The sequence below is a fragment of the Corylus avellana genome, chromosome 2 (genome assembly GCF_965113065.1).
Source record: "Corylus avellana chromosome 2, dhCorAvel1.hap1.2, whole genome shotgun sequence".
In the NCBI taxonomy this organism is placed as follows: Eukaryota; Viridiplantae; Streptophyta; class Magnoliopsida; order Fagales; family Betulaceae; genus Corylus; species Corylus avellana.
In genome coordinates, this window is record NC_142491.1 from 13,330,517 (window position 1) to 13,342,615 (window position 12,099).

General features: G+C 35.6%; 3 protein-coding genes across 3 annotated transcripts; 1 reads left to right on the top strand and 2 right to left on the bottom strand.

Annotated features, from left to right (window-relative positions):
- Positions 1 to 175: 175 nt before the first annotated feature.
- Positions 176 to 3,915, top strand: LOC132187989 (RNA-binding (RRM/RBD/RNP motifs) family protein). The gene is made up of 9 exons (XM_088513461.1): positions 176 to 329; positions 472 to 574; positions 671 to 785; positions 892 to 947; positions 1,842 to 1,889; positions 1,990 to 2,087; positions 3,011 to 3,080; positions 3,192 to 3,302; positions 3,449 to 3,915. The coding sequence occupies exons 2-9, from the start codon at positions 476 to 478 to the stop codon at positions 3,497 to 3,499; spliced, it is 648 nt and encodes a 215-aa protein (XP_088369587.1). The 5' UTR covers positions 176 to 329; positions 472 to 475; the 3' UTR covers positions 3,500 to 3,915.
- Positions 3,916 to 5,540: 1,625 nt separating this feature from the next.
- Positions 5,541 to 6,172, bottom strand: LOC132167592 (uncharacterized). Its single transcript, XM_059578603.2, has one exon. It carries the CDS (start codon positions 6,097 to 6,099, stop codon positions 5,605 to 5,607), a length of 495 nt encoding a protein of 164 aa, XP_059434586.2. The 5' UTR covers positions 6,100 to 6,172; the 3' UTR covers positions 5,541 to 5,604.
- A 1,158-nt stretch (positions 6,173 to 7,330) lies between these two features.
- LOC132168187 (cytochrome P450 714C2-like) lies at positions 7,331 to 9,883 on the bottom strand. Its single transcript, XM_088513793.1, has 5 exons — positions 9,577 to 9,883; positions 9,270 to 9,496; positions 8,341 to 8,582; positions 7,870 to 8,242; positions 7,331 to 7,784 (listed from the first exon to the last, which is right to left on the bottom strand). The coding sequence occupies exons 1-5, from the start codon at positions 9,869 to 9,871 to the stop codon at positions 7,359 to 7,361; spliced, it is 1,563 nt and encodes a 520-aa protein (XP_088369919.1). The 5' UTR covers positions 9,872 to 9,883; the 3' UTR covers positions 7,331 to 7,358.
- Positions 9,884 to 12,099: the final 2,216 nt, after the last annotated feature.

Here is a 12,099-nt window from a genome sequence, read left to right on the forward strand (position 1 = left end):
CATTTTGTCCCTCTTCTTTTAGACAATTTCAAATTACTTGGATGGGCCGTGGGCCTTGGGCCTGGGTTTGGGAAATTATTATATTCTTCAATTTTATTGATATTATATTATCATTTTTGTTTGCGCTTTTTCTCGTTTTACTGCGTAATATAAACAAATCAATAGGGTTAAAACAGGCAACACGACAAAAAGTTCTAGGGTTTATGAGTGTGTTGGAGACCACAAAGCACATGCAGCTGGGTTTCGGAAGCTTGAAAACTCCACCAATCGAAATAGCGCTTTAAGCCGTTGTATTTGTTCCTGGGTTTTGACTGAACTTATCTGCTGAGGTATGGGTTTTCTTATTTTTTGTATTTTTGGATTTTTTTGGTGGTTGTTTTCTTGTGGGACTTTACAAATTTCCTTTGCTCAATTTTGGGTTCGTATTTTTATTTTTTATTTTTATAATCTTTTGTTTTCTTGTTTTGCTAGTGAGATGGGGGCCAAGGCAAAGAAAGCCATGAAGAAGAATTTGAAGAAGGCTTCTTCTCAGTTAGTGGCTTCTGCTCGTAAGACCGAAGCTGCTGATTTTTTGGTATACTGGTTATGTCTTTTACATTCTAGATTCTGTTTATGTATTGATTTACTTGTTTGTTAATTACGTTATCATTGTTTTGTTGACATATCAAAGCCACTAGAAGGTGGTCCTGGGCGCAAACTTCCCGAGCAAAAACCAATTGAGGATAAAGCTACAGTGCTGTACATTGGTCGGGTGCCACATGGGTTCTATGAAAAGGAAATGGAAGGTGTGATTAGTTTCTTAGCTTATTATTAGATTATGAAAAAGGGTAACTAAGTCTATGGGGTTTGTCCATTTTCTGACTGGGTATAAGGTGATTTTTTTTTTTTCAGGTTTCTTTACACAATTTGGTAAAGTCAAAAGATTAAGAATTGCACGGAATAAAAAGGTTAGGCACCTGTTCTTATCTATGATGGTTTCATTGTAATTATAAACTTATGTATGTGTGTAGATAGTTTTTTTTTTTTTTTTTCCTTCAATATATTTATTATTAACAAACGTCTGAATGTGGATGTTTAACATCTTTGTATTTGGGGTGTCTTTTGTTTTGTTTTGTTTGGTTTGGTTTGGTTTATGCAATCTTACTTTGAGATTACATATGACACTCCAAATGTAAGTTTTGGTAGACCTTTCTAAGAAGTTGGAATGACTCTTTTTGTGATTTGCAAAAAGGGAATGATTTTGTGGTAGCCATAGAGGTTATGAGGTTGTTTTCTGCATGAAGTATATTAATATTTCAATTATAAGATATTTTCACGGTTGCAGGTTACATTCATGAGACCTCTTTTTTATGTTGTCTTTCTAGTTGATGTATTGGGCATATTCTAGAATAAACTACAAGTTAGGTTGGACCTGTTAATTAGTAAGGTCCATTCTTCTGTTGGTATTAAAACTATGTTCATTACAAAAAATATATCATATTGCGTTGCACGAGTCTGTGGTTTACCCGACAGGGGTTGCTACATGAAGTTTCATGGCTCTGCCTTGGAGGGGGTTCCTCTTTATTAAAAAAAAAAAAAAAACTTCATATGAGAAATGGACTCACATTTCTTGTTAGTCGTTGCATTCATTTTGTGTGTTTCTAATGAAGTTATGGATAATTGCTCTTACTTGCAATTTTAGACGGTAGTTTGTTGGACTGTAATTATAGCTCAAATGTAATCCCTTGAACATTAACACATCGAACATTTGCAGACTAAGGTTCTTCCATATTGCTCAATTAAATTCTTTATTAATTGTTGATATCAACTTTTCTTTTTTGCCTTGATTTTTTGTTTCATAGACAGGAAAATCAAAGCATTTTGGCTTCATCGAGTTCGAGTCTCCTGAGGTTAGTAATCACTACTTTTTAACTGCAACGATCATTATCATTATTATTGCACTAGAGTTCTGTTTAACTGTTAGTCTTAAGATTTTCTTTTGTTATGAAGGTGGCAAAAATCGTAGCTGACTGTATGCATAATCAACTATTATTCGAGCATCTTTTGCAAGTCCATCTTATTCCCCCAGAGCATGTTCATCCAAAATTGTAAGCAGTTAATTAGTATATACTACGGTATTATTCTTTTTAAATCCACATGATGTAGACTGAGGATAACATTAAAAAAATGTCTTGTTTAAGTAGCATATACAATGTTTTCCTTTATAGTTAGGCTGTTTTGCATCCTTCAAATTTTTGCTATAGAATGTTGAGCCTTCACAAAGAAGGCGATGCACATCAATGCCCGGTGTCTGGATGGTGTCCATTTATTGAAAGAGAATAGGAAAGGAAGTATAAGGGAAGTATGAGGGAAGTAACGGAAGGATGAGAAACTTCCTCAACTTTCTTCTTCTTATTCATGCAATGAAAGTCAAAGGAAATTTTACTATCTATTCTAAGATGTTTGTACCTTGTGAAGAAGTGTTGTTCTTGACTTGTCCAAAAAATATTTATTCTTCAAAGCTTTATTGTCTTGTCATGACATTCTGTGTAAGCACTTATATACCTATGTACCAAACTAGTAAACACTCAATCGATTTTGTGCTTTACTTTCTCATCCTACTAAGCAATTTGAGTGTGAAAAAAAAATCCCAACAAAAAGATGAATTGAAATGAAATTGAGTTCAATATTAATTGTTATGCATTTTGATTTGTTCAGAATGGTTGGAGAAAAATAGGCGTATACTCAAATACAATGGGAACTGTGTTTCCACTGTTTTTGGATCTGGTAAAATTAATTTCCTTCGTTATGGCAACCAATCTGGATTTAGGGTGTCCAAAAGCTGAAAAATCAGTAGGGAAGGTGGAAAAAAAAGAATCTCTCTTGATATGTCTACATTGTGGGGCTCTTATTAAAAAAGTATATTGTAAAACTGAAGCATGAGAGGTCTTAGAATTGTTTACCTTGATACATGTCTGCACATGTTGAGAACAATGGTCATTTTACATTTGTTCCTTTGCTACTTGTATAGATGGAGAGGTTTTAATTACCGATACAAGCCAGTTGACTGTGTTCAAATTGAACGTAAGCGGCAAAACAAGGTATCCGATGTGGATATGAAGAGATAACCTCTGGAAGCTTATTGTTTTTATTCCTTTAAAAATAAAAACAGAAAATATTGAACTTTTCACTGTTCCATGATGATTATTCAGGAAAGAACATTAAAAGAGCACACGAAGTTGGTGGAAAAGATCATGAAGCGCGATCTGAAAAGGAAAAAGAAAATAGAGTCTGCTGGTATTGAATATGAAAGCCCAGAAATTGTAAGAATCACACCTTGTTTGTTTATCATTTCTTGTTGCAGAAGTTAAGTGCTTCAGAATTAATAGATAATAGAAAGGGAGAATAACTGTGCTGATCTATGGTTGATTTTGTTTCTGCTCCTCACTCGTGTTGGCTTAATTTGCAGGTGGGTAGCGTCCAGCCTGCTCCAAAGAAGATAAAATTTGATGATGAATAGGTATAATATCTTGGGAAAGTGTCATTTTTTTTTTTATTTACCAGAGACTGCAGGTGATGAAGTTTGATTATGATTGTTATTATTATTTGATTCAAAATTGGAGTTTCATGAAAGATCGGAAGCGTTGATGTTTATGTCCTATTGAAGAGGTTTTCACAGCACCTTCTTCAGCCTTGGATCCTGGATAAATCCTTTGAAGCCCATTTGTGTGACCTTTATTGATGTCATCGTGTTTTGGCTGATGACTACTCTAGTACTTTAAAGCAGACTGGATGTAGAATGTGTTAATTTTAAAGAAATTTTCTTTCTGTTGATTTACAGCCACATCTTTTGTTTCTCAACAACCCCTTCAGCAATGTAATATCCCAAGAAACTGGTGGATAGTTCAGTTTGCAAAGATGAAATCCCGTTGCTTTTACTTTATAAACTGTCTTGGATGTAACAAACTGACAGGAACTTTCAATGGTGCTCGGCTCCTTTCTGTATCTGATAGATACTCTAATGAGGATAAGGATGCAACAATTTGCTATCAATTCTGACAATAATTATCAGAGAGTTGTTGATATGGGACTTGATCAAGTAGGTACTTGGACAAACCAAATCTTATTTCTTATATAAAATGTCTTACAATTTACTGTACAAATTGCTGCCAATCCCTTCAATGGACAACGGTTACACTAGTGTTTCTGTTTCTGATAGCTTAAGTTGAAAAGCTTTGCAAATGGGATGTTTGGTACCGCTAAATAATTTATAGTTTCTCTTCTATTGTGGTCTCACTGTCCGAGGGAAAAATGATTCTCTCCATTTCAAATCTCTTATATTTATTTAATTTAGTGCATTTTGAAGAGTAGTGCATTTAATGCACTGCCATCATTAAAACTTTTGGACAACACTATCTTTTAAAATACACTAAATGGAAGAAATAGAGGGGATTTGAAATGGAGAGAATCCTTTTCCCATGCAAGGAGACCAAAATTCCATCTTTTTACAACAAGAAGTAGTGTGAAAATGCAAGACATGTAATTGATGGTTCTATTCAGCCAGTTTTAATTGGTGTTGCAGTTTGTATGCAAAGGCATTCTCTAGCAAAGGAATTGCCCACAAATAATTTATAAGGGGTGGCAATTCATGTTTGTGTGTTAAGTTTAAATCAAAGCTTAAGTATAAGATTATATAAGTCAATCTTAACTTAACTTATTTAATTAAACAAGTTAGACTCCTCAACCCTAACTGTTAATTTCGTGCTGAATTTGCAAATCATATGAAAAATTAACAATCCTAAATATTGCGTGTAGAGTTTGGATCGTATCATGTCGAGGCACGAGTTAAAGGTTATATATGTCAACTATAACTTAATTCATTTAATTAAATGAATTAAATCTTTCAACTTTAACCCTTTAATTTTGCGTTAAATTCATATCTAAGTTTGAAGGTCACGTCAAAACTTGTTAGCCCAGTCTTTCTATTCTTAACTCAACAACATTGTTTTTTTTTTTTAAATAAAAAGGGTAGGCTGGAAAGACCAATTGTGGCTATTCTACTTGGGCGGTACCTACTTGCTTAAAGCCGCACATGAGGAGCTTAGACAGTGGGAACAGCAAGCACTTCCTTAAATCCGACTGAGCCATAGCTTGACCCGGCCCTACCAAAGCATCAATAAAAACTAAGGTGACTAATACTAATCAGACATATGTTGAAATTCTCCATTGTGGAGATTTGAATCCGCCCAACCACTTTGAGGAAACTCAACTCAACAACACTCCACCAGCATGTCCATGAGGCTGGAGTGAATATGTTCTTCACTTTGTCTTGTTGAAAGATAACCCATGTATTAACACAATATGATCATTATGTGGTCAGCTGTATGAACGGATTATTGCTCATTATCCAGCAAATTAATATTTAGAAAAAAATAAAAATAAATAATCCCCTGTAGTCTCTCTGAACAACTTCAAATTTCATATAAACAAGCTTAAAAAAAAAAAAAAAAAAAGGATCAAAATGCTTGGAGACTATATCAAAGTGATATATAAAATTTAAATTAAGGAAAAAAAAGAAAGGAATATTTGCGTTCAAAAGAAGAAAGTATACAATGGTAATTCCACTCAGAGAAGGGTAATGAGAATGAAAATAAGAAGAGCAGCAATAAAGGAGTATTTGAGAGCGGCCAGAAGAATAGCCAAAGAGATGAAGAAGAGCTGCCAAAGCACCTGCACACTTGCCCAGGCGAGAACACCCGTCAATGCTATGGCCAGGAGATTGTCAGGATCTGGGTCCAGCAGATCACCCCATCTGATACTGAATATGGGTTTCCGATCATTCCCCAAACCATCATCGCCGCCGCCGCCATTAGACCCAGCTTCTTTTTCTTCTTCCTCTTCTATTTTGTCTTCCCTGTCCTTGGAATCTTGGCTCAACCCATCGTTGTTCTCTGCGAATGGAACCAGAAATCTTGTGGGTTTTCTTGGGATTTGGGATTGGGTTTTGGAGAAGAAAGAAGGGAAGCTCAGATTGTTGTGTGGGGAAGCTGAGAAGGGTCTTGGAGTTGAGCGAATTGGAAGCGGGAGTGGTGGGTGTGAGAGAGGAGTGAGCCCTAACATGTCTTTGCCAATCGAATGGCACAAACAAGCAATTGGAATTTGGTGGTGTCAAATTAATTATCAAATTTCTGGGTTTGGAATTTGGAGGCAAAATGACTTATATGCCTACAGGCTACAATTGCAATGCAATCTGGGATTTTACCATTTTTTAAATTGAAGATGTTGAAACTAAATTATTTATAATAACTTTTTTACTATATAGGTTTTCACTCTTTTATTTTATTTTTTACCTGAGTTTTAATTCGTATTACAAATCCTACATGACTTATGAATAAATATCGATTTAGTACCTCCATCACCATTTCATCAATCAAACTAACGGACTGACATGTGTTATAACAAAAACATGCCACATGTCCTAACAAAAAAAAAAAAAAATCATAAATCTAATTAAAAAATTTTAAAAACTTAAAAAAAGAAAAAGACAAATATGGGGTAGCGCTACCCCAAGGCCAGAATGGGGTGGCCGAAATTAATTCGGTTTGATAGAATATGACGAAGGTATTAAATTGGTCATTTACCCACAAGTCAGGTATCATATGTGATATAATTTGAAATCTAAGTGGAAAACAATAAAAAAGGAAAAACTTAGGTACTAAAAAAGTTATTAACCCTTATTTACTACTACTAAAATTACGAAAAGGGCAACACTTATTTCACTGGTTTGATATGACAGTGTTTATCAATCATTGAATCAATTATTATTATTATTTTTTTAAAAAAATCACGAGTTATGAGTATTGTCACATCAACCCAATGTAATAAAGTGAGATGTAGGCAGTGGTGGAATTGCACCTGCCCAAATTTTTTAAAAATCTCTAAAAAATTTTTAATTTTTTTTCTTCTAAATTTTATATTTTAATTATGAGTTTGACCCCAAAATTAAGTTTTTACTCTTAAAAGATCTTCAATTTTTTAGATTTGTCCACCTCATTTGAAATCTTGGTTTTGCTCCTAGATATAGGTGCAGTATTTAACATTTTTAGTATGAAAATATATATAGTAAACCTTTTCTTTGCTTAACATAATTACTAAATGAGGATTACCTTTTCTTAATATTGAGATGTCTTTTTTTAAGAGGATCCAAGGCCCCAATCAAACACATTGTTTTAAGGATAAAACAGAGCGTGCCTTTTATTCATTACATGTAACATGTAACAAGTTTAAGCACAAAATTTCATGAAACCATTATTAATAATTACATCAATAAATATGATTAACTGTCCAAAGAACCAACTATCAGCCGGTAGGCTTATTGTTCACAGCCTCTTAATAAGGAGATTGACACCATTTTCAGGCTCTATAACCAACCTCATTGCTGGGGAATGCCTATATTTTGGTGACAAGGAGAATGAGAAGTTGGAGACAATTAGAGCTATAAGAATTTTGAGCTCTGCCATGGCAAAGTTCTGCCCCAAACACGTACGCGGACCAACTCCAAAAGGCATGTAGACATAAGGGAGCTTGCATGCACCACTGGCTCCATTGGCAAACCTCTCAGGGTTGAACTCTTTGGCATCAGGTCCCCAAATATCAGGGTCTTGGTGCAAGGTAACCATCAAGGTCCAGACATTGACGCCTTTAGGAACTTGAATATCTCCGAATTTCAAGTCTTCTAATGCCTCCCTGGACACAACTGGCACCGGAGGGTAAAGTCGCAATGATTCGTGAATTACCATTGTCAACTATTGATGATTAAAGCTGTTAGAATATAAATTAAATGATTAAATTCATTCAATATCTTGAATCAATGTGTCGGGCATCACTTACTATTTTCATCTTGCGAACCGTGTCAGCGTCAGGCATTTGACCCCTGCAAACTTCTCCCCCGCAAACTTCTACCACCTCAGCACGAACTCTGGCTTGCCACTCTGGATTTGAGGCCAGCAGCATCAATGTCCACATGGCAGAGACAGCAGTAGTCTCGTACCCAGCTAAGTATATGTTCTTGCAATTGTCTACAATGAATCGGTCTGTCTCATGTTGGGAAAATCCACTGTTGGTGGCAGCTTCAAGAATCATGTGTAACAAATCATAATTCCCTGATGTTGCTTCCTTTCTTTCCTTGGCTACCTTGAGAATCAAAGCGCGGACATCTTTTTCCAGCTTCCATGTTTCTCTATTACTCTTTGTTGGAAGATATCTGATTGATTGCAACACAAACAACCCCTTTTTATCAAAAAACAACCTTTTTATGTGATGGTAGACATAAAGTGATTTTGGGTGGGGAAAAGATGAAACCTCATTCCAGGAATGCCATTGGATAAAATCTTTTTTGACATATGCTCTTGAAGTGCTCGAAGCTTTAAAAATATCTCCTCCCCTTTGGCATAGTTGGTCCCAAAACAGGCTCTTGAAATTACATCCCCGGAAAAGCTTCTAATATATTCATCAATGTTTACATCTGCAACTCCACCCTCACTTTCTCTCCTCCATGAATTCACCACTGCCATTGAGGAATCCACCATTATGTTCATCATGCCCTACACAACGTACAAAGGAGTTGAAGACTACCCTCTACGACTTTTAATAAGTATTTAATTTAGGATTAACCCTTTTCTCATTCAATAAAGATATTCTCGTAAACGAATTTTATGAAACAATTGTGATCTCTCCTACCCGATGTTAAGGAAGGAGATCAATGGCATTCCGAGGGCGATCGAGTGCAATGACTTAAGTGCTCGATCGCAGTACCAGATAGTACCAGAACACAATACCATCCCGAGAGCGATCAAGCGCAATCACTTAAGCCCTCGATCGCAGTATCAGAGAGTACCAGAGCGCAATACCATCCCGAGGGTGCTTGAGCGCAATCACTAGAGCACTCGAGCGTAGTGCCAGAGCACAACCAGCCGCCGTAAACTTCCTACTCCTACTGGGACTCTTACTACTCTTACTTCTCTCTTGTAATACAAACAGATAACATTTAAGTAATCTGTTTATATTCAATCACACCTCTTGTGGTTGATTGTAATTAATCCTCTTGTATTAATTAGCTAGATAAATACCTTATCACATCAATGCTTATCTTGTTAGCTTGATGTGATCAACCACAATTGTAATTCTTCTCTATTTAAGTTCAATGAGAAAGCAGAATGTATTCCGCCTAAAAGTAAGTTTTTTCTTGTTTTCTCACACCCAAAAGTAGCTACGTTCGATTTGAAGCGAACCTTAACCTTCTCCATGTATAGTTCTGGAGCAAGGATTTTTCTCTGGTGAGCCCAAGTTGCTCCATTTGAAGTCAGGATCCCTTGACCAAGCAGAGGACCTCGCTCTTTAGATTGATAGGAAGGCTTTCCAAAGTCTAAGGAAGTGCATTTGCTTATTTCCTTCACCACCTCAGGATCGTTCATATGCAGTATTTGTATGTTGCCAAGTGAGAACATAAATGTTGGACCTGTATACATTATTATAAACAACCATTCAGATTCTTCAAGAACATCTGAGAGCTGAAGCTAAATTGATGTTATTAATTACCATATGATTTTCTCCATTCGTCGAAGAATGGAAAGAGGATGGAAGAGCAATTGTGGGTTATTGCTTGCTCTCCTTTTTGTTGAGCCTTTGAGGGTGAGGATTTCATCTTCTTCATGTCACCAATATTTCCAAGCAAAAAAGAGGGTGGAGGGCCTCTGATCCCCTGTTTTCTCAGTATTGCTCGAAGCCTTTTTGGCTTCAATATTAGAGCTTCACACATCTTCATTAATGTGCTAACCAAACCAAGCAAGGCGATTGTGATGATGATCTTACAAAGAAGCAATCGAAGCTCCATGGCTTTTACTCTCTCTCTCTCTCTGTTTGTTCCAAAGTGGCTTCCCCCTTCTTAATTAATGCTGTTAGTTTATGTTGAGAAGCATTTTGGTTTAAAAAGTGAGCAATTTGATAATAAGGCACTTGAAGTGGTGGTAGAGCCATTTTCTCTGGCCAAATGGCAGGAACCATTACGCATGAACGGCATGGATAAATAATTTGATGATAATGCAATGAAAAACCATCTATTTGTAGAGATTAGACAACACATGATCCTATTTGTATTGATTTGATATGGAGAGAAGAAAATCTTTGCCATTTCGTTAGAATTTCTTAGAAGTTTTTGTCTTTTCTCTTATTTATTTATTTGTTTACTTTTGTGATGGTGGGAATGATTGGACCCTTTACCCTGTGGTCAAAGTATTAGGTGATCCCATAAAGCAAAAAGAAGAGCGAGCCAATGGGGAAAGGCATTCGCCATTGGTGCCATGAAAACCTATAACCAATATAAAGCCATCGCCTACCGAGAATAAAGTATTTCTCTTAATCGGATTGTAGCCTTATAGGGATTTTTTATTTTTATTTTTATTTTTATTTTTTTTGTTTTTTAATAAAAAAATTAGTCTATTTACTTAACACCATTTTAAATATATATTTCTAATGTAACGTGTAATTCTCACATATATTTTTAAAAAATCTATGTGGAAATCATATGTATTTTAAACTCAATTTGATTTAATAAATTGGGTTAAATTTCTTTTCTTCCAACTGAATTTAGAGATTTTATCTCCTTAATAACATACAACTAATTAAGTCAAACCCTTACTTTATTCATTTGTTATTTTAAATTTGTGATTTTGTTGTCTAAACTTTTGAGTCTATACAGTACTTACATGGGAAGCGGTTTAAATATTCAAAATTTATTAATATAATATTTAATTAGTTAATTATCTTTTTTTTTTTTTTTTCTTGTAACTAAAAATCGGTGATTTCGTATACTAGATAGTCGCGTGCCAATTCATGTGTATGTTTAGTTTGGGTTGTGTTGAAACAAGAGTATAAAATTATATATGTCAATTTTAATCCGACTAATTTAATTATATATGATAGGATAGTGACTTCAACAACGATGACTCCTGCTTGGGGGGTTCCCGTCATTGAATGATATGAAAAATGAAAGTCCCCAGCTGAGGGGCAGCATGATCGACAAGATATATATCGCGATAAGGCCATATAAGGAAAGCCCCCTCCCTCATCCTACTTTCATACCTATTTAGGACCCAGGATTCAAAAAGGGAAGATTGACCTTTTAAGGACGGAGATCAGCAGAGGAACTCAATCCACCATCTTTTATATCAAACCATCACCCCCAAGTACTTGCCAAGTTCGGCCCACTTGCCTTATGGAAGGTAGCTCTATAAAAGAATACTAAACTCTAAGTCTAAGGTACCCACAACAAACAATCTCCCACATTTTTGGAGTGTTAGAAGCACAAGCTGCTCTTTTGGCCACTCAAGCAAGCTGCCTCCTGTGGGATCTACAAAATCGTGAGCAAGGATAATCATAGGACGTGCCGCTTGATAGATAATCATGATACATGTGTATTAAGGTTTGTAATTACAATGTTAATGTTTATATATATCTATATTTTGGAAAAAATACATTTACCCCCTGAACTATCCACCCATTTACACTGACCTCCAATGTTTAAAAAGTGACACTTGACCCCCCCAAACTTCCAAATTGTTGCAATTTGATCATTCTAACTTTTTTTTTTCCCCAAAATGCCCCTATCCCAAGTTAAAAATAAAAAATAAAAATTAAAGGGTGTCTGGTCTGGGGTGGCCGAACCCTTAGGCCCAACTGGGGTGGCTCGCCACCCTTTAATTTTTTAATTTTTTTTTTTAATTTTTATTTATTTATTTTTTAACTTGGGATGGGGGCATTTTGGGAAAAAAATGTCAGAATAGTCGAATTGCAACAATTTGGAAGTTTGGAGGGAGGGGGGGGTCAAGTGTCACTTTTTAAGTATTGGAGGTCAAATTGCAACTAAGTGGATAGTTCGGGAGGGTAAAATGCATTTTCCCCATATTTTTTTTGAAAATGGTCGATCTTTCATAAAAAATCAGTCCATAGACTCTTGCTCAGCAATTACAATGTCTCGAATACACATAGGATTTTCTTCTATCCATGTTCTTCATCATGGCCAAGAGCCAACTTCGCAAGATGATGAGCCGTTTCATTTGCCTC